Below are 21480 nucleotides of genomic sequence, written 5' to 3'. Positions count from 1 at the left end.
CAGAGGCACGAGAGACTGGGAGAGTGTGGGGAAACTGAGGCAGCATGGGCGAGAGTTGCACAGGAGACAGAGCCTTTGTTTTATCTGGAACAAAGGTTTATAAAATAGTGGTGCCACTTAGTCAAATGATGGCAACATTTAGGGTAAACTGTTACCCTGCACTGCAGAGAATTTCTTTCTCAGAGAGCCTGGAGGTACATCTGATATCAGACATAAAAATCGAGTAGTCAATAGTACTCTAATAGTCATTTCAAGTCCAGCTTCAGGATGTTCCAAAACAGTGTGTGGCAAAGAACAAAATCTTCCCCAAGTAGCCTTTTCTGAGCCACTGCCTCCATCCCTACCTCCTAGAGCTCTTCCTTGCAGCCCAAGACCCAATGAGGTTCTTCCACACCCTATTCTATAGGTCCCCACCTCACTTCTGACCCCCATGCCTCTGTGTAGCCCCTCTCCCCCAGGAGAAAGGAACTGCACAGTGGGCCCCAAAAGGTAAGAAGAGCCCCAGCCTCTGAGGGCAGATGTCACGTGACCCTGGCCCGTGAGCTGACCTTTCTGGGCCCCTCCGTGAAATCGCGAGATGAGGGGCTGGGCCCTGGCCCAGGCCCTGAGAGAAGGCGGTTTTGGCACCCATCCAGGTCCTTGACGTCAATGACTCTCCAAATAATGGAATCAATATTGGGGGGTGGGGGCCAGCGTGAACCAGGCCCCAGCGATTAGAAACAGATCAGCACAAACCCGCAGCTGATTCTGATAGAGCTGCCTTGGAGAGCTAGGGTGGGAGGCCTGGAAGGAGGTGGACCTGGGGGGGCTCAGGAATGGAGGCGGAGCCATGGCGTGTCCAAAGCGTGAGAGTACACAAGTGGGCAGAGACTTTGGGGCTGCCTGGGTTGGAATGATGGGGTGGGAAAAGGGGGGCTGTCCTGGTCCCTTCCTTCTTTGAGCCTGTGGGGTTCCAAGGCTGGGGAAGCTTTGTGAATGGAGACTTCTTTCAGCCAGTGAGTGATGAAGAGTGGGCAAGGGGAGTCCAGAGTTCATTTCTCTCTGTGTCCCCAGACCTGGGCCTCTAGGCCACATTAGGGGTTACAGGTTATACCCAGGGAAGGGGGGAGAGTTCTGAGTGAGACCTAAGGGAAATGACCTTTTGCTTGGGAGCATTGGGCATTAATCCAAGATAGAGAAATGGGTATTCTCCCTCAGGTTGGGAGTCTGGTCTCCTTCCCTAGCCCATGTCCTCTCAGCCCTGTAGAAGACAGCAGGTAAGGATGGAGGGGGCCATGGGGTCCACAGGGGGCTGGCCTGGTGGCAGCTGACAAAAAACAGGAAGAAGGGCTGGGGGAGTGGCTGTAATTACGGGGCATTTATTATTAATCAGATGAAATTGCTGGAAGCAGCTGGTGTAATGTGTGTAGCGATACAGACTCTGCATGCCCCCAACACAGGCACACTCGAATGCACACTTACACACGTACCACACACTGCCTGAGTCTTGTTTGTTTTCACAGTTTTCTTCTTGTGAAGGTGGGATGGTTCCATACGTGTCTGTATGTCTGTGTCTATCCTTCTGTGTTTTTTTCACGTCGGCCTGTATCCTCCTCTCCCTCTATTGTCTCCTTTTCCCACTGTCTCTGTCATTCCTTGGTCCCGTGTGTCTGTCTCTGTCTTCCTCTCTTTGGGCCTACCTATCTCTTGGTGTGTCTGTATCTGTTACCACCAGCCAGCCTGTCTCTAACACCTTGTTTTCGTTTCTGGCCATCTCTCCCTGTTTGGTGGTACCTCTGCCTCTCTGGGCAGGGTTGGATGACATGGAGTCCCTTTCTCATGGGTCTGTGTTTAGGCACTTGATCATGCCTTTGGCAGACACATCTGGGACCTGTTTTGGCGGGGAGAGGAGCAGTTGAACCCTGAGAGTCTCCCGGGGTCTTGTAGAAGCCGAGGGCTCTGTTAAGTAAGTGGAGTCCTAGAAGCAACAGTGACTTTCAGAACAGCCAGCTTTCTTACCAGCTACCAGTCATGTGACTTTGGGCAAGGCGCTTTTGTTCTCCGAGCCTCAGTTTTCTCATCTGCCAAAACTGTGTGTTAAGTCCTCAGCATGGTATCTGGCTCATCAAGGACCCCGAGCAAGTGTTAGCCGTTCCTATTATTATTGGGAAAGGCACTGTGCTGGTGGGAGAGAGATCTGCAGAGGCAAACTGGTATAGCAGAAGGGCTTTGGAGCTAGATCTGCACTCATATCTATGCTCTGGAACGGATCAGCTGTGTGGTCTTGGGCAAGTCAACCTCCCCGAATCTCAGTTTTTTCAGCTGTCAAATGGGAATAATAGTAGAACCTACCTCACGGAGAAGTCATGAAGATTAAATGAGGTCATGCATATAAAGTGCCTAACAGTTCCTGACACGTAACAGATGCTCAATAAATCGTAGTGGTGATGAGGAGAAAACAGGATGATGGTGGGTGTTTATGCCCTCCTGGGGGCCATGGGTCTCTGTATGAGTATGCATGGGAGAATGTGTGTGACATGGAGGTGCTTGTGTCTGTGAACTGGTTGTGTGGGGATTTTGGATTGTCTTTGGGTGTGTATCTATGTGTGGTGTCAGGCCACTGGCTTCTGGCCTACTTTTGTCCCTGTGGTTCAGAACCTAAGGTCTGCAAAGGGTGCTGCAGGGAGTCTGGACCACTCCCAACTTTTTCTCTTCTAGACACTTACCTGCTGCCTGCCTCAGTCTCTCCTTCTCACAGTGGGGTTGTGAGTGTGAAGTGAGCTCTGAGTTGGACTAAGTTCTCCTCTGTAGCCTCTGATTTGTGCCCTTTGCCCTTCTAGAATCCAGCCTTGTCACATCATCCCGCCCCCTTGGTTTTGGAAGTCTCAGGAAGAGTTTGGTCTGGAGGAGGAGGACGTTGATGTGCTCCGTGTGCGGCCAGCGGTGAAGAGGTATGTGCTGGGGACCCAGGGGAGGCGGGTCAGTTTCAGGGCATCTGGCAGGTGCATTGGGGCTGTAGGTCTGGGGATGTGAGTGAAGGAGGGCCTGAGATCTCTTCCTGCTCTCCCCTCCTCCTTCCTCCTGAGGCTTTTCATGACAGGCCAGTAAAGGGGAAGAGACTTACCCACAGTCACACAGGCAAGGGCAAAGCCAGGTCAGAAAATTGGGTTCTGCACTGAGGGAGCTGAATCTGGATGTGGGAGTATGTTTCGTCTCATTGTCAGGCTCCCTCTCTGCCCCCAAAGCATCTCTCTGGCTTGACAACAGGGAGCAGCTGGGCTTGGAGGAGGCAGGATAGAGGGTCAGAAAGCCCAGAATCTTCTGAGGCCAGCCTCGGAGGCTGGGCCTGACTCTCCCCGCCTTTCATTCCGGCCAGGCAAGGCCCCCGGATTGGCAGCCCCCAGGGTGGGGGTGTCCATGGGATCGAGGCGCGCTGGAGCGGAACGGAAGGGCCTATTGTCCGAAACCCGCCAGAGGCCCACAAAGGCCGGCCAGGCTTTTCATCTCAGCTCCCAAACAGACTGGCCATTTTCCTGGCCTGGGAGTTGGGGGGTGGGGTGGGTTGCTGACCCTTCAGAACTAGGAATGGGGTGTTGTTGAGGGTGCGGGGGGGTATCCAGGCTGACAACATGGCCATAAAAGGGACAAAATGGAGCTGGGGTTCTGAAGAGGAGGAAGGGAGGCTCCAGAAGGCTGGAGAGAGTTAAGCTTCTGTCTCACTGTTCCCAGAAGACCTAGGGACTTGGAGTGGGGTATCTGACAGAAGTTCAGATTTACCCAGTATTAGGGAGCACACCTGGAAGGAGTGTGATGGCCGGTTGGGAAAGTGAGCTGCTCAGCTGTGAGGGCCATCATCCTCCCTCCGATTGGGGACATCTTAGGGAGTTGGAACTGGGACCAGAGAAGAGAAGGCTAGTGGTCAGGCAAGAGAATGGGCTCCCTGCAGCAGGAGGGACTGAGGCCAGACAGCAGGAAGGACTTTCTGCCAATGAACAGTAGCTCAGATGCCCTGACCCTGTCCCTGGGGATCCCAGAGGATCACAGAGAGCAGGGGAGCTGGAGAATACCCCTGGGGGCTAGGGCTGAGGCAGCTTCTGTGGGGGCAGACGAGGAGGCTGAGAGGGAGGACTTGGCAGTTCCGTCCACCCTCCCGCAGCAGCACCTCCAGCACCACTTTAAAGACAGCTTTTTAATTTAACAAAGTGGATGAAAAACTGTTTTTGGAAATAAAAGATATCTGCTGTCTCCCAGGCTAGCACTCAGCCCTTGCAGAGAACCTGTCTCTGGGTTTCTTCCTGCTGTCGGTGACTCCTTTCCTCTCTCTCTGTCTGTCTCTTTTGTTAGTTTGTTTGTTTCTACTCTTCAGCCCCCCCAGCTTCCCCTCGGCCTCACCATCACCCCCCCACCCCCCGGCCCCATTCAGCCTCCGTGGGAGTGTCATCCGCAGCCTCTTATTTCCGTGTCTCAGTATCTCCTTCTGTCTCTCCGCTCCCAGTCTCTCTCTTCCGGGGCTTGTCTCTCTCTCCTGATTCATCTCTGTCTCCCAGCCTGTCTCAATCTCTGTCTCCCTTCCCCCCCTCCTTTCTCCCCCAACCCCTGCTCTAAATGGGTCTATTTAAAACACCCGACGCTGCCAAGTCAGAAAAGCGTCTCCTGATAAAGCGCATTAGGCGGAGGGAGGGAGGAGGAGGGAGGAGGGAAGAGGGAGCGGCGGGCAGATGGATTGATCCAAGCCGGTAACCCCATTAATCAGGCATTGTGGATCCCCCTCCCTCCCCCAGCTTCAGCCCCTTCAGAGCTAAAAGCCGCTTAAATATTTATCACCCCTCCCCCATGGGGGCGAGGGGAGGGGTGTGTGGCCCTCGGCGTGAGTGTCCCCAGCCGCCTGGTCTCCCCCCATGTGCGTGTACACATGTGTGCATGTGCTTGTGCGTGCACACCTGACGGGCCCAGGGCCCAACTGTCGTCTTGCCCTCCCACCACTTGAGTGACCTGCTCCCCTGAGCAGCCTCTGGGGACCTTGGGGTTCTGGCCTGGCTCCTGCCCCTCCTGAAGAGTTGGGCATGCAGAGTAGAGACCCTGGGCTCCGTTGGGGGTCCTCATGCCCCCCAAAGTGCAGGACTGGGAGGCATTGCACTGTCATTCTCAGGAGGCAGGAAGGGGAGCTTCGGTTCAATGTCCAGATTCCCCCAAATTCCCAGTGCAAGAAGTCACCTGGGGAATAGAGTTGGGGACTCCACGTTTCTAGAGTGCACGAAGGTCCCTTGCAAGGCTGGTGGAGGTTCCCCCTTTATCCTCACAGGGCAGAAATACAACCTGGGGGTGGGATGGGGGCTTCCCATTACCCTCAGACATGCGGGAGGGCAACCTGGGCCTGGAGGGGGTCCGCATCAGCCCCAGAGAATAGAAAGGTGGCCGCTCTCTGGGGGTGATGTGGGTTGGAGCCCCCATGGCAGCAGAGGTCAGCCTTGAGTGAGACGGGCAGGGGTTTGTCCCATTTGGCCCGAGACAACTTGGCCCTGGGCGGGGGAAGGGAGGCCGCGGCCGGCCCTGGGTGTGAGGAGGGGCCCCGGCCCGGAGCCGGGAGGGTCCCTTCCCCCTCCCCTCCCCCTGCATCGAGTGCCACATCTCCTCCTGACTCAGACAATTAGATTCAAAGGATGACCTCACTGCCTGCCGTCCCTCACTCGCTCCCTCCGCTAGCTCGGCTCGCTCGCTCGCCGCGCGCTCCTTCCTCCCCTCCTCCCGGCCCGCTCGCCGCCTCGCCCGCCCGCCCGCCCGCCGGGACTCTCGGGGGTGGGGGTAGGCGGGGGGGGGGGGGGACACGCCTGCTCCCCGGGCCGCCCGGGCCCCAGCCCCGAACCCCAGGGGCCCGATGACCGCGGGCGGCCGGGCGCACCCGCGGAGCGCCGGAGGCACCGACTGGGCGCCTGCACGGGGACCCAGGTCAGTGGCCGCGCAGCCGCAGGGCCGGAGAACTTGTCACCCCCGCTCCTGCGGCAGAGACGCCCCCGCCCGCGCCGCCCGCCAGCCCGCCTCGCCGCTTCCCGCTCCTTACTCGGCCCCCGCCCCCCGCGGCTGCTCGGCCCTCCCTCTGCCAAGCTGTCTCTCTTCTCTTCTCTTTCTCCCCCCCCAGCCCCCCTCCTCTGCAGCCGGTGGGAGGGGCTGGGACTTCCTGAGGTCCCAGGGATGGGGCCGGGGCCCAGTGGCTGCAACTGGACCAGGCCTCTGAGCGAGGAGGGGGCTCTGGCTGTGTGCATTGGCCTGGGGGAGGGGACCAGCACCTGGGTGGGAAGGGGGCTACTGAGAGAGAGGCCCAGGGTGTGGGGGACATCTAGACAGAGGGCATGAGCTCCTGATAGCTTTCTTTTCTCCCATCCTGTGGGCCTCTCGCCTGGCTTCATTTGTCCCCACCTCCTAGCTAACTTCAGTCCCCGTGGCCTGGCTTCATTTGGCCCCCACAGCCTACGTTCTTTTGGGCCCTGTCGCCTAGTTTCCGCAGACCTTGCTGCCTGATTTCTTTTGTGCCCACGGCCTGCTTTTCCTAAGTCCCCATCACCTGGCTTTATGGGGTCGCCCTGCCTGGTTCCCTTAGGTTCTGCTGCCCGGTGTTTGCTCCCCCGCCTGGCTTCCATGGAGCCCTCTCAGACTCACTTTAGGATGGGGCATCAGGGCTCAAGCTACACCTGGAGTGGCAAGTGGTGAGGATGTCAACAGCATTGCCAATTGTTCTCCAGTTGGGGCCCTGCCAGCACAGCCTGGATTCCTTTCTGCCTGGACAGCGACACAGCGTCCTCTCTTGTGATGGGAGGTGGGGCTGCAGGGTCCAAGGACACTTTAGGATTCTTGTCCTCAGTGGTTTGTCAGAGGAGCACTGGCTTGGCCAGTGCTGTCCCCATCTCTCTTTGGGGTCTGACAGTGATGACAGGGCTTTGGCAGGGGCTGGGGGTTGAGGTCGAGGCCTCATCTCCTTCCCCTTGCCTCCCTTCCTGCAGCCAGGCCTGACATTCAGGTGCCCTATAGACAGTTGTAGGCACAGAGAGGTTTTGAAGAGGCCTGGGGTCACTCAGCAGGTGGCTAGGCTGAGAGCTGCTGCTTCTCCTCATCCTGGAGAAGAGGGGGTGAGGAGGTGAGGCAGGAGGGCCCTGGGGGCAGGCTGGTTTCTGGGGTTTGCTGGCTCCTGCTGCCACCAGTGCCATCATCTCTTCACCCGGGGGCTCCCTCACCCCTCTGCTCTGGCCAGGATCTCCCCTCATTCCCAAATACTGGCAAAAGCAGGGTTAGGAGAGGAAGGAGCCGAGTAGGGAATAGTCTGTTTCCTCGATTTTCAGGAACTTTCCCTTCCTGCTTTAGGCCACCCTGAGCTTTATCCTGTCTTCCCCCAGGCACAGGCCAGGCAACCCGAGGTCCCAGCATGGAGTGTGTATCTATTTCCCACTGCCGAGTGTAGGGGTGTGAGGGCTGAGGGTGCCGGGGGGTGGGGGGGGCGCTCTGCGTTTCTGGAGGTGCTCTGTTATCTGTGTGGGAGGGTGAGTGTTCTGAGTGTGTGCTGGTATCCATATGTGAGACCAGGACTGTTTTGATTGAGTGCGTGTGAGAGAGTCTGTTGTGTGTGACTGTGACTGTGATTCGTGTGTGCGCGCATACCAGCATGTGCGAGGCTGTGGCAGCGGGTGTCCACGTGGGAGGCCGTGATGAGTGGCTGTGATGGGAGACTCCAAGTGCCTGTGTCAGCGAGAGGCTGCCTGGGTGTGTCTGTGAAGCTCTGGCTGTGTGTGGTGGAGGTGGGGGACTTTGGGAGGCTCTGCCAGTGGTAGTGAGAGCCCGAGTGTGCGTCCCATCTTGGGGTGAAGTGAGCACTGGGTGTCACGCACCCCTGAATCGCGGGTGTGTGTGTGAGCATGTGTGCGCGCATACTCATGCCTGTGTTTACCCATCAGGAACAGATTGCTCTGGCTTCCCCACTGTGCGGAGGGGAGGAAGGGGGAGGAAGGACGGCTTGCTTTTGCCCAGCAGACCAGAAGCTTCCTCAGAAGTAGTGTGTGCAGTGTGCGTGCATGTTGGGGGGGCAGGGAGAGCAGCGCACGTGAAGACAGTTGACATTTCTGTTCCCCTGCTCACCTCTGGCTCTGTCGGAAAGACCATCTTCAGTTCTTTTCGTTACACATCAATGCTTCACATGCACTGCCCACCCCCACCCCCCCTTTGTGTGTGTGTGTGTTCGTGTGCGCACGTGTGCACGCGCGCACGTGTACACACAAGCTTGCAAAGCATCAACCTCTGTGTCTATATTCGAGGGTGTGTCTGCACCATAGCAGTGATGGGGCCAGGGGTGGGGTGTAGTGGGAGATGCTGAGGCAAATAGGTCTTTGTCCCAGCCCCCAAATCTGGAAAGCTATTCTGTCCATCCTTCTGTCTCCATGGAGGGCTCAGCAGCCTCCTTCCTGCCCCTGCCTCATCTGCTGCGAGCCCACTCCCCTGTTGGCAGAGGGAGGTCTCAGTCAACCCTGTTGCTCTGCCCATCCCCTGCCTTTCATGGAGTTCTTCCAGCTGTCTAACCTCCTGCTGCAGCATCTGTCCCTCCAAGAAGGCCAGCCCCCAAGCCCCCACTCCCCCTAGACTTAACCCGACTGGTGTGTGGGCCTTTTCTGGATAGAGGGATCCTCCTGATTCTTCTAGAAGCCACAAGGGATTCTGGACTGGGGTTAGGGGATGAGGGATTTGGAGCTTGCACCTCAGGTGCTGTGAAGCTATCCAGAGCCCATGTGCCCAAAGGGAGGATATGAACTTATCTGCCCCTTCCTGCTTCCCATTTGAGAGGCAGGGGGCTGGATCAGATGACTTTTGAGGGAGAAAGCCCAGACCTTTTGCACCGAGAGGGCTGCTTAAGTCCAGGCCTGCATATGTGAGCATATACAAGCCGGTGCCCAGGTCATCAGGCAGCATGCAGGGCCCCGAGTGGGGCTCCACATGTGCGCACGGCTGGTGGGATTCAGACACCCATCTCCCCAGGACACCTCCCAGCTGCCCAGCCAGGCCCGTCATATGGGAGGCCCGCAACACGCCCGCACACACGTGCAGCAGGGCACGCACATGCTGATCTCAGGATCCCCACGGTGCAAGAGGCTGGGGGGTGGGGGGTTTGAGCGCTCAGAGTCCGGGCTGCTGCCAAAATCCATCGGAATCTTGTCCCCCCCCCAGGCCCCCATCTCCGGCTGTGGAGGTCACAACAGCAGGTGCGGATACCCCCCCCAACTCACTCACATTGGGCCGCCTCCTTTTCCACAGCCTCAGCCAGAGGCTGGAGCTGGGGGACCGCTCCCCCTGCCTCCCTCCTGGCCCCCCTCCCACTGGTGCTCAGCTTCTCCTGCCCCCTTCTGCGGGGGAGGGGGGGCATATGTTTGGGTGGGGTCCTTTCCCCTGAGCATGGGGGCTTGCTCCCGGAGCGGGTGGGGATGGGTAGCCCAGGAGGAGATACGGCTTGAGTCCTAAACCCAGGCATGGCTTCTGGGTCCTGTGCCACTTAGGGTGGGGGCACTGAGAGCTGAGAGGAGGGCCAGGTCTGGATTCAGAGAGAAAGGAGGAAGAGACAGGGGGAGACACCGTGGGGAGTAGGAGGCTGCCCCATGGCCAGCCGGCCCCAGCCCAGGAGCTGGCCCCTGACCCAGGCCCGCCCCCTCCCCCATGGGGGGCCTGCTGGGCCAGCTGCCAGGGGCCAGGCCTCCATCCTTGGCCTCCGCCCCACCCCCAGCCTCTGGACCGCTCAGGCCTCTGCCCCCCCCACCGCCCACGCTGTCCAGGCTGCCTAGGCCTGGTGGGATCTGGGGGCCTCCTGGCCTCAGCCCCTCCTCCCCATCCTGGAGCTTCCCGCCCGCCCAGACTGTCTCTCCCAGCCGCCCCCTCAGCCAGCACTGTTCCTCCCTGTCCACCATGTCCTTGTCCCTGTCTCTGCCCCTGCCCTGTCTTTCATTTTCCTTCTCTGTCTCCAAGTGTAGGTGTCTGTCTTCCCCCATCCTAATTCCTCTGCAGGTCTGAGGCCCCTAGAGTTTCCTAGGCCTTTGAATCAGCGGGTCGTCCTGCCCTGGGTTCTTGCCTCATTCCCAGGATGCATCTTCTAGGGCTGTGGTAGGGAGAGAAGAAGGGGATGAGGCCCCAACACAGAGTGCCTTTTCCCTTACCCTGGGGGATCCTGGAGTCTGGGGTTGCCAAGGGAGACTGGAAGCTATGGAGATGTCACCTTGGCCCCTGCTGTGGGCCAGATGCCCTCCCTCAGAGGGATGCTTCTGACCTCACCCCAGCCCCAGGCCGAGGGGGGTGGGGTCCAGGCCAGTGACCTTCATTGGATCTCAGTTTCTCGGAGGTACCACGTGGGGCCTCCCCATTCATTCATTGTCCAGGCCAGATTGAACCTACCTGACCCTCAACACACCCACACCAACCAGCACCCTGAAGCCCGAAGCTCAGAACACGCTATTGCACGTCGACACACACACAGTCAGAGCTGGGCCCCAGGCAGTGGTGCCCAGAACCCCCAGTCCCATCCTGGATGTGGCAGGGGTTCCCCAGGGTTGGGCTGAATAACTTAATGCGGGGGTGAATAGAGGCTTTCCCAGACTCACACTTCCCTTTCTTAGGTTTTGCCTTCAACTGGGCAGGGGCTGAGGGTTGAGGTGCAGGGCACCTGAGCTCCTGCTGGGGCTGGCAAAAGGGGTCTTGGGCCCTGGATCCTAAGCCAGAAACTGGGTAGTTGAGGTCCTTGATCTGGAACACATCACTGTGTCAGTGTCCCTGCTGGCGACTGTCAGCCTCCGTGGTGTCAGCGTTACTGAGGGCTGGTGTTACTCTGCGTGACTGTCCGTCTTACTGAGTCTGCCAACATCCCTGTGTCACTGTGGATGTCACTGTCATTGTTAGCCTATGTGACTGTCAGTCTCATTGCATCTTTGATTCTAAGGTTACTGTCATTGTGACTGTGTCAGTGTCAACAGGTGTCATTGCCTTGTTTGTTGATGTCATTGTGTGTGGCTGTCACTCACTGCATCATTGTCACTGTGGTGACTGTCATTATCCCTGTGTGTCATTGTCAACTGTGCAACTGTGTAATTTTCACTGGGTGGTGTTGTCAGTGTGTAATGTCTTTGTGTCATGGTGGAACAATGACAGTAAGTTGGGGGCCCAGGGTTGTCTCTTGATGTGTCACGTGTGTGTGTGTATGTGTGTGGCAACACTGTGGGGTTCTGTGTCAGGAGAGGTGCTGGGCTTCTGTTTACAAGGGATTTGGGCTGCTGGGCACTTGCTAGTGGGGTGCCCTCTGTTCCCTCCTCATTTCTGGGTCTGGGGCTGGCGGCCAGGCTGGGCCTCTGGAAGGGTCTGCAAGGAGCCTGGGCCAGTTTGCATAGCCCTCATCTGGGGCTTTATGGGATTTAGGCTCCAGATCTATCCCAGAGCCATGGGGTGTGGACTTGGAACGTTCCTGGGAAAGATGCTCTTTGCCCTGGTATGGGTGGCCTGAGGTGAGCCAGGGTAGGGCAGAGGTGTAGCTTGGATGCCTCTGGCCTCAGCTTCCCTACCAGGGAATGGGTCCAGCGGGGACTTGGAGGGAAGAGGGAAGTGAAATTGGCCTGGGGCCCCCTGGACCTGCAGGTGGGATGGGATGGGGGTTTTGTCCGCCCTTATGCCCTGGGGGCTGGGCTCCTGGATTCATAGGCAGAAGCCCTCCCGCCCCCAGGAAGCCCTGCTCTTGTCTCAGATCAACCAGCACTGCTGCACTGATGGCATCCTCTCCTCACACTGCAGGAGGTGGGTGGGCTTGGAGAGATGCTCTAGGTGGGCACAGAGACCCTGTTGGGGTCTCTGTCACTCTCTCTGGGTCTGTCTCTCCCTCTGTCCTTGAATCTCTGCCCATCTCCTATGCTCCCTGTCTCTCTTCCTGTGCCTCTTCTTCCATTTCTCCCTGTCTTGTTCTTTTCTTGTCCCTCAGGGTCTCTGCTCACTGCTTTCCCTCTCTCCTTGCCTCTCTGTTCCCCCTTCCCTGGGTCTCTCCCTTTTCTGGGTGTCCCCAACCGTGCAGCATCTGTCGTGGTACCCCATCCCCCCTCTCTGCAGCGCTTGCTCTCAGCAGCGCCCGTCTCCCATGGCTGCAGCCCCGTTGGCCCAGGGCCCGGCCCTTACAGTAACTCATCGGGCTGATGGAGGCGACTTTGATGAAGAAGCCTCCCCTCCCCCTGTGAGGACCCGGGTGTGTGTGTGTGTGTGTGTGTGTGTGTGTGTGTGTGTGTGTGTGTGTGTGTTTGCTTGTATGCCTTACACTCATGCCAGGCCATCTCCTCACCCACATGGCCCTCCCAACTGGGACCAGGAAGGAGCAGGGAGCAGAGGACCACCCTGTCCCTCTACTCCCATTCTGTGATCTAACCTCTGTCCACTCTGCCTGGTTCCTCTCCCATGTGGTGGGCAGTGGGCTGGCTCTGAGGAGACGGCATGGGTGGACGGCAGAGAGGGTCGGGGAGGGTCTGAGGGCGCCCTGCAGGGGTTGAGCTGGGGAACCACATAGGCCTCCAGCCTCCTATCTCCCTTTCTCCAGCCCCAGCTCTGAGTTTGGCACTGGTTCATCCTGGGTTCGTTTGCTCTGAGTTTAGCACTGGTTCATCCTGGGTTTGGTTGCTCTGAGTTTAGCAGTGGTTCATCCTGGGTTCGTTTGCTCTGAGTTTAGCACTGGTTCATCCTGGGTTCGGTTGCTCTGAGTTTAGCAGTGGTTCATCCTGGGTTCGTTTGCTCTGAGTTTGGCACTGGTTCATCCTGGGTTCATTTGCTCTGAGTTTAGCACTGGTTCATTCTGGGTTCCTTTCTTCGCCCCACCACTTGCTGACTGTGACTTTGGCCATTGTCTTACCCTCCTAGGCCTGAGGAGTAGCTAAAGATGGGGGAGTGGCAGAGGGTCAGGAGCTAGGCCAGGTGGTAGCAAAGGCCTCAGGGGTCACAGATGTGGGAGGGGTAGCCGAGGCCAGTTGGGGCCTAGAGAGATGAGCTGTGCCAGGGAGGGGCAGCCAGAGCTCCTGCGGCTGTAGCTGGAGGAGCACCAGGTGCAGAGGGGAGGGCTCGCCTGGTGAGGGGCGAGTGTAGCAGTGGGTAGGCAGGAGCCCTTCCCATAAAGGAGGCCCTGGAAGTCAGATTTCTCTCCGGCTCCCCCACCCGCCACTCCAGGCTGACGGCCACACTCGTCTCCCCTGCTGTAGCTCTGTCTGCAGTGTCTCTGGCTGTTTGTCTGGCAGTGTGTCCGACTGTGTGCCTGCATGCCCCTGGCAGTGTTTTGAGTGGTATGGCTACTTCCTGACTGAGCATCTGACTGTGTCTCTGGCTCTCTCAGTGGCAGTTTTCCTGGGTGTATGCCTGTTTGTGTCTATCAGTTCCTCTGGTATTTCTCTGCCTGTGTGTCAGGCAGTTTCTCTGGCATGGTTTCTGACAGTGTCTCTGGCTCTCCGGCTCTGTTGCTGATGGTTTCTCTGCCTGTGCTGCTTACTCTTTCTCTGATATGTCTGCCTGCGTCTGGCCGAGTCTTTCACAGGGTTTCTTGCGGGCCCTTTGGCTGTGTGTTGGCCGTGTTTCTGGCCAGTTATCTGGTTTGTCTACCTGTTTCTCTGGCTTTGTCCGATCGTGCCCGACACAGTCTCTCCAGTCTGTGTGTGGGCTCTTTTCCTGGGGCTCTGTCTCTTGTTTTGGGCAGTGTCTCTGGCTAGTGTCTTTGCTGTGTGTCTGGCTGTACCTCTGGTAGTGGCCGTGGTTGAGTGTCTGGCAGTGTCCCTCTCTGGATCTCTGCTTCTGTCTTGCTGACAGTCCCCCTCTCTCCTCAGACTGGGGCAGGAGAATCAGGTTTGGAACCTTTCCTGCAGGAAATAGTTATTTCCCTGCCCTCAGGTATGGGCATGTGCTGGGGTGGAGTGGGGTGAGGGCAGCTGGACCCATCCCAGGAAGCAGGACAGCAGGTAGGGGGGCCACTGGATCCATCCTGGCTTCTGGGAACATGTCCTGAGTGTGCTTTGTGTTCCCACATGGGAGCGTGTAGACACTGATGCGTATCTGCTGGGCTGGGGCTCCCAGGCTCCTGGGCTGAAGGACGGGCTGTGGTCCCTGACAGGGAAAACCCCTCATCCTTCTCATGATCCTTAGTGTCCACTAAAGCAAAAGCCACATCTGACCTGGTCACAATGTACCACTGCCCTGGTACCCTGCTGCTCTGTGAACTTCCCAGAGCCCAGTGGGGCAAGACTCACCCGGGGATGGGAGTGGGTAGGGGGAACATGGCAGGGGCAGATCCGAGGGGCTCTCTCCCCAGGAGCGTGGCAGGCGGCCTTTTCTTCAAGGCAATTTGGAGAAGTGTAGACCTCCAATCAAGTTAGAACATCACCCTTTCAGTTTGTGATGTTTATAGCTAATTAGCTAACCTTACCAGTGAAGTTATTTTTTTCCTAGAAAAATGGCCCTAGCATTACCAGTGATCTGTAACCCATCCTGCCTCCAGCGGCTGTAATGAACAACAAACCATTGTAGGTTGCCTTCTACCATCTTCGCAGACCTCTGCCTACAGATGCCAATAATGTTTTCTGTTGCTTGAAGAGGATCCTGAGCCCCATTAAGAAGGGCATTTGGGGGCTTCCCTGGTGGCGCAGTGGTTGAGAGTCCGCCTGCCGATGCAGGGGACGCAGGTTCGTGCCCCGGTCCGGGAAGATCCCACATGCCGCGGAGCGGCTGGGCCCGTGAGCCATGGCCGCTGAGCCTGCGCGTCCAGAGCCTGTGCTCCGCAACGGGAGAGGCCACAGCAGTGAGAGGCCCGCATACAGCAAAAAAAAAAAAAAAAAGAAGGGCATTTGGGGTCAAGGTGCCCTGGCCCTGGGGCTGGGGTTTCCCAGTCTTGCCTGAGAGGAGTGGGGGCTCCCCAGGAGGCTCCTGCCTCGGCTGATGCTGCCCCTTTCCCCGCCGCCCACTCTTTCCCAACAGATGGCTGTTCCTGTCCCGTGGGCCTGTTGTGCCGTGCTTGCTGCTGCCGCTGCCGTGGTCTACGCCCAGAGACACAGTCCACAGGGTGAGTGCTGGGTGGGGGAGCTCCCTGCTGACCCCCTCTGGGAACTGAGCGTGAACCCTCCCCAGCATAGCTGTACTCACCCACCCCAGAGCCACGTACTGCCGTAGGCTGGCATCGTCACACGTGAACATGAGTCATGTGACACTGATATACGGGGTGACCCACTGATGTCGTCCCGTAAACACAGTCCCCCAGTCACTCCTGGGCGGTCTCATGCTGATGGTATCTCTGGCTTGAGATGATCTGTCCCTCTGCCCACTAGCACTGATACAAGGTACAGGTGGGTGGGATGGGAGTTGGGGGCAGCTAGGGGTAGGGCCCTGTACGGTATCTGGTGAAATGGGGTCCCCTCGGATTTATGGGGGTGCAGTGGGAGGCACTGAGACAGTGGGTAAGAATATTTCTCCTTATCCCAGAAGGAATACAGGGACAGAGGTGGTAGACTGAGAACAAGGTGTGGGGATGGGCAGGGTGACGAGTGGGAGAGGGCTGGCACATCGAGGAAGGGGCCCAGTCAGTGAGCTGGGTTGGCTGGAGGGGGCAGGGATCGCTCAGGCTGCGCCACTGGCAGCCTCCTGCCCTTCCCCTACCACCTGTCCAGTGAGTACTGAGTCCTCACACTCCACGGGGCAAGGAGCTGCACCCCTGCTGGGAAACTTTACCACTAGCCCTTCTGCGTCTGAGGCAGCACCTCAGACAGCCACGTCAGTACGAGGTCTGACCTCGAAACTCCTTGAACGAGGGAGGCTCCAAGTGTAGGGAGCTTCCCCCTTGGTTGTGTCCTGCCCCCCACCTCAGTTGGCTCAGGTAGAGGCAGAGAAGGTGGGGGCATCTCTGGGGCCCAGGCGCAGAACAGACCCTAATGGCTGAGCTCCATGACCCTCAAGGCTGTGGGTTCAAGGAGGGCAGTAGGTCGAGGCTCCTGTGGCCTCTTCCTCATGAGCCCAGCACCGAGGCCCAGAGAGAGCCTGGCCTGCCCCAGGGCTGCTCCGCAGTGGGCAGGGACTGAAGGGACCACCAGGCCAGCCCATCGACCCCCACCTGCAGTCGGCCTGCCTGGGGCTTCTGTGCTGACCAGACCAGCCTAGGCCCGCCAGCGGTCTTTCCCGTTGGCCTCGCCCCTGCCCTGTGTGTGGGCGTAGGCAGCATCTCTGAGAGTGTGAGACTGTCCTTGTGCGTTAGACTGTGTTCTTGTGTGAGCGAGACTGTCCCTGTTTGGGTGTGTTTCTCTGTGTAGTTATATCCTTGTGGGCTGTGCCCTGTGTGTGACATAGTTGATGTGTGACCGTGGCCTTTGTGGGGTTGTGTCCTTGTGGTTTAGACTGTACCCCATGTGTGAAAGTTTGTTAGTTTCTCTTTGTTTCTGTCTCTTCGTGTGTTCGTGTCCCTGTTAAACTGTCTCTCTGTGTGTGAGACCATGTCCCCATGTGACAGTGCCCTTCCTGTGCATGCACGTGACCTTTTATCAGGTGTTACCGTCCCTGAAGTGGGACAGTGTCCCTGCGTAGCTGTGACCTTGTGGATGGTTGTCTTGGGTGTGCTTTTTCTTCTTTGTGGTGACTGTCTTCATCCTGTGTGTGGTGATGTGAAGTTGTTTAGGACGCCTGGGGGGACTGTTTCCGGCGTGTGGTCCCCATGTGAGCCCATGTGCACAGGTGTGAGGGAGCTGTCAGCTCTATCCCTGTGTGTTTTCGATGTCCATGACCTCATCCTGTCTCTGTCTCTTATCCTGGCTTCTAACAACCTTTTCACAGCTGATTCCTTTGGAGCATTTGTCACCGCGTCAGGGCCAAGAACCCCATCCTCCCCCTGCTGCTTGATTTAATTTCTGAAATGGACAGCACATCAGTAGGGGCACCCACGGGGTGGGAGGAAAGCTGTCCAGAGACAAAGGATTAAATCACTGCCATCTTTGGAGCTGTTGCATGGCTGTGTGTATTGTAGCAGTTGTGGCACTGTGTGATTGTCATGTCACATTACCCCCTCTGCCTCTGCGTTGTGGCCTGTAGTTGTCATCTGTCATTGTGTTGTCATTTTTTCATTCCAGCCCTGCCCTTACATGGTTGGTTTGTCACTGTTGTCAGGTTGTGTTTCCGTTTCCTTTGTGAGGCAGACAGGGTTCCCCACGTGTTACCCCACTGCCATTGCATTCGTTGTGCTGTTGGGTTGGTTTCCTCATCTTGCGGCTTGTACCTGCCCCCCAGTATTAAAGGCCCATACTGGGGCCGTGTTAGTTCTGAGCTGCTGTTGGTCAGTGTCGATGTGTTGCTGCTGGGACCGTGTTGGCCACGCCCCCTCCACGGCGGTCAGTTTTCAGCCTCCTCCTCAGGCCGCTGGATGCAGTCTCTCTGCTGGGGCGGGGGTGGGGGGGGGCGGGCGGTGTGTGTGCAGAGAGAGGGGCTTGGCGTGTTTCCTGGAAGCTCCAGGTTTTTGGGAGGGAGGCTGGAGGGGGGCTCCGTGGCTAGGGCTGGTGGACTGGGGGGGCTCTATGGCTTGAGCCGTGGACACTGGGCCTCTGGTCAGAGGGAGGCCCCCAGTCAGTCTCTGGTCCAGCCTCACAGCTGTGGCCTCCAAGGCCCCCCGGCCACCACCCTTCCGCCTGTTCATCCTCTGTTCGGCTGGTCCCAGGCCCCACAGACGAGTGGTCAGGTCTGGCTGGGTTTCCTGCTTCCCTCTCCTTTGACAGGGACAGAGAGGCTCAGAGAGGGGTGAGACAGAGACAGGCAGCGGGGGAGAGAGCTGGAGATACAGAGAGATCCCCGGCCCAGGGAGGGTGACCGAGGCAGCAAACAGGGACAGATGTTTCAGCACAGAGAAAAGCAGAACTGGGGAGGGGTCTATAAAGGAGGGAAGGGGGCGGCGGCATGGGGCCGGGGGCGGGGTGGGGTGGGGTATCCCTACCCCCTGCAGTCCTGGTGGTGTTAACAAGTCTAATTAAGAGGCCACTGGCCCAACTTAATTGGCTCCTTAACAGGAATTGCCTCTGAAAATCCCCCAGCTAGGCAGGGTGGCTCTCTGGAGGGGAAATGTGAAGGAGTGTTAACAAGGCATACCGCTGCCACCACCACCCCGCCCCCCTCCCCCTCGCTCTGCCCCTCCCACCCTCACTCCACAGATCTGGCTGGGACCAGGGAAGCATCTGTCCTTCCAGGCTTGGGGGTCAGGATGAGGACGGTAGGTTCGCATCTCCTGGTGCCCGCTTCTCTGGGGCTGTCTGTAGAACCAGTGCCTTAGACTTCCTCTGTCCCACTCGCCCCCCCCACCTAGCGCTGCCTCTCGACAGGTGCTCCCTCCGGCCCTTCCACTCCAGTCTCCTGGGCTCTGTCCATCACGCCTGGGTTGCCGAGGCCGGGGCTGGGGTTTGCTTTTGCCTCTGACAGGCCCCTCCTGGGGGCAAGAGAGGAATGGTCAGAGAGCTCCCTCAGTCCCAGCACTCCCCGACCCACACCCTGAGCAGTTCCTGCCTCATGATGATGTTGACAGCTGCTAGGAGTTCCCTAGGGCTCCTGTCCGGGACCCTGCCCATTCTCCCTTCTCCTGCTGCTGCCCCAGCCCTGTGTGGTTGGGAGCGGGGGACTTGTCAGGGACTCAGAGTCAGGGAGAGGGAGAGAGGCAGGACAGAAAGACGAGGATGGGGAAGATGAAGAGATGGGAAGAGACAGAGGGAGGAGTTCAGGAGAGGGGCCCCTCAGCCCCAGCTTGCCTGGGTAGCAGATGTCAGTGACTGGAGCTGGGCCTGTTGGTGGCAAGACGTTGGGGTCATGGGGGTCAGGAAAACTTTTAAAAGGACCTGGGGACTGGAGGTGAACTGGGTCTTCTCTCCCAGCATGCTACACAAACTCTCTACACATACACACACACACACAGTCCCCAGACGTGCACACACACGTACGAATTTGGAGGCACTCACATGCCTGTACCCTTGTACGGCCGCACAGGAATTTTGCATACCCCTCATCTCCCCAGGACACTCACACCGTGAGACTCATAGCGTCTCGGCCTGGACTCCTCACTTTCGCACATTCACGGGCTCTCATCCGTGCACGTTTGCCTGGGGGTCCTGGGCGGGGCTGTGACCTGTGGCTTTTGCCTTGTGCCCTCCCCGGCCCCCACAGAGACACCCCACGTGCAGTACGAACGCCTGGGCTCAGACGTGACTCTGCCGTGTGGGACGGCGAACTGGGATGCAGCTGTGACGTGGCGGGTGAATGGGACAGACCTGGCCCCTGACCTGCTCAACGGCTCTCAGCTCGTGCTCCGTGGCCTGGAACTGGGCCACAGCGGCCTCTACGCCTGCTTCCACCGCGACTCCTGGCACCTGCGCCACCAAGTCCTCCTAAATGTGGGCTGTAAGTGTTAACTCCCAGCACCCCTCATTTGACCTCCCACTTCACTCAAGGGCGTTGTCCACGAGGCCCAGACCCTTGGCCCGGTTCAAAGCCCCTTCCTGGTGGTAGTGGTGGAGGCCCTGACCCTTGCCCTCTGATCCTATTTGAGCCTGCTCTTCTGACCTCTGAGCCCAGTCTCACCCCGAGTGCGGACCCCTGGCATTTTGCACTTGTATCCACCCCCACTGGAGATCTTTGAGATCCTAAAATCCTGTTCCCTATGACAAGATGGGCACAGGAGGGCTGGCAGGCATGGCCCACCTGGGGCCTGGTGGGGAAGAATCCTAGAGTCACAGCTCCGAGCTGGAGTGGCCTCACTCCACTGTGTCCTCTCACAGGGTCTGGCCCTGAGGACCTTAGGGAAGAAAATGGGGTATACGGTTATGCAGGTAGAGGTGTGGCACTCTGGGAAGCTCCAGGGAAGAAGGAGGGCTTCCTGGAGTGTGAAGCACATGGAGACTTGGAAGATTTGGAAGAAACACTGAAAAAGTTCTTTCTGGCAGAGAGCTGAGTGTGACCATAGGTTTCAGAGGCTGGGAGGGCATGAAAAGGCCACTTGGGTTGGTATAAATGGCAGAAGGTTGCTGAAGGAGGGGACGGGGCAGATCATGATCCTAGAAGCTGGGGAGTGACACGATCAGAGTCATGTTAAAAGGTCCCTCTCTCTGTGCTGAGGGGAGGCAGGTGGATGGGCAAAGGCAGGGCCAGGAAGGAGGCTGTTGCTGGGATGCGGGAGAGATGAGGGGGACCTAGGACCGGGGCATAGAGTTGGGGAAGTTGAGAGGGGGTGATTGGACCTCCAGGAGTTGGTGATGGATTGGAGGTAGGGAGGACAGGAGAATAGAAAGGGGGAGGAGTCAAGACAGCTGGTGGTACCAGTCGCTGCAACAGAGACAAGGTGGAAGGGTCAGCTGGAGGAGGAGATGGTGTGTTCCGTTTACACGGTGTCTCAGTTTTGGTTTCCCTAGAATCAGGTGAGAGTTTGCATACAGGTGGTCTATTTGGCAGGTGACAGAAACATCACAAGGGAATGGGAAAGTGATAGAAAAGGAAGTTAAGCTAGCCATTAAAGGGGGAGTTATCTAGCCACTGCTTCTGGGCAACTGGCGCTTAACCCGCTGGGGGAGCCCTGGGAGCCGAGGCAGAATGTGTGCCTCAGAGTTCTCCTGCCTGGGGAGTGCGGGGCCTCAGATGCTTATACACTAAGGGGTCGGGGTGGGGCTGCTTTAATTCCCCAGCACTTTTGGCCTGATGCCCTGACAGGCAATGCGGGTTTTGGTGGCCAAAGAAAGCTCTGAGGCAAATAACTGCAGAAGCGGTCAGCGGGTACGGGTGAGGGATCTGCGGCACCACCATCTGCTGTAGACATGTTGGGTTGTGGTCCCCGGGGGACAGCCGGGAGTTGATGGCTGGTAGCCAGTGAATCTAAGGGTCTGGGACTCGGGGAGAGAGGCCTGTGCTGGAGATGGGAATTTGGGGGGGGGGTTGTCAGCATTAACTCTCTGGGAGGGGGTGAGATGGCCAAGGGTGAGATTGTGGGGTAAGGAGAGAAGAGGACCCAGAACCCAGCCCTGAAGACCATCACTGTAAAAGGGGTTGATGGAAGAAACGAGCCACAAAAAGAGATGAAAGATCACAAGGAGCCAGCAGGAAGGTAGAAGGAAGAGCAGGTGAGTGTGATTCCGAGGAGGCATTTGCAGAATCGGGACGGTGAGGTTATCAGTGTTGCTGGCGGTCGTCTGGGCAGGCCTCTGGAGCTCAGCCAGGGGCACCAACTGACAGAGTAAATACTCTGAAAATAGTTTCTTTTCTTCTTGAGCCAAGGTTTCAAGCTTCTCCGGCCTCATCCCACTTGGGTGATGCACCCCACTGTCTGAAGATGGTTTCTTTACTCCTGGGAGATACTGAGGGGAGGAGATGCTTGAGGGACCTGGGAGCAGGCCCTTTCCCCACTATCAGGAGACTGGTGTGGACAACCGTGGGAAATGTTAGGCTGAAGTGTTGCTCGGGGTCCGCCACAACACTGACCCGTCA

At 58.0% G+C, this 21480-nt stretch overlaps 1 protein-coding gene across 3 annotated transcripts in view; it reads left to right on the top strand.

Moving 5' to 3' along the window:
- CNTFR (ciliary neurotrophic factor receptor) overlaps window positions 1-21480 on the top strand; it is a 39331-nt gene that overhangs the window by 6208 nt on the left and 11643 nt on the right. For all 3 annotated transcript variants that reach the window (XM_067744651.1, XM_067744652.1, XM_067744650.1), the window contains exons 2-4: window positions 2820-2930; window positions 14974-15058; window positions 19174-19407. In XM_067744651.1, coding sequence (XP_067600752.1) covers window positions 14974-15058; window positions 19174-19407 — 319 coding nt within the window. In that variant the 5' untranslated portion in view covers window positions 2820-2930. The remainder of the gene's footprint in view (window positions 1-2819; window positions 2931-14973; window positions 15059-19173; window positions 19408-21480) is intronic.

The sequence above is a fragment of the Pseudorca crassidens genome, chromosome 7 (genome assembly GCF_039906515.1).
Source record: "Pseudorca crassidens isolate mPseCra1 chromosome 7, mPseCra1.hap1, whole genome shotgun sequence".
NCBI classification, from domain to species: Eukaryota; Metazoa; Chordata; class Mammalia; order Artiodactyla; family Delphinidae; genus Pseudorca; species Pseudorca crassidens.
This window is presented reverse-complemented; position numbering and strand designations above follow the sequence as displayed.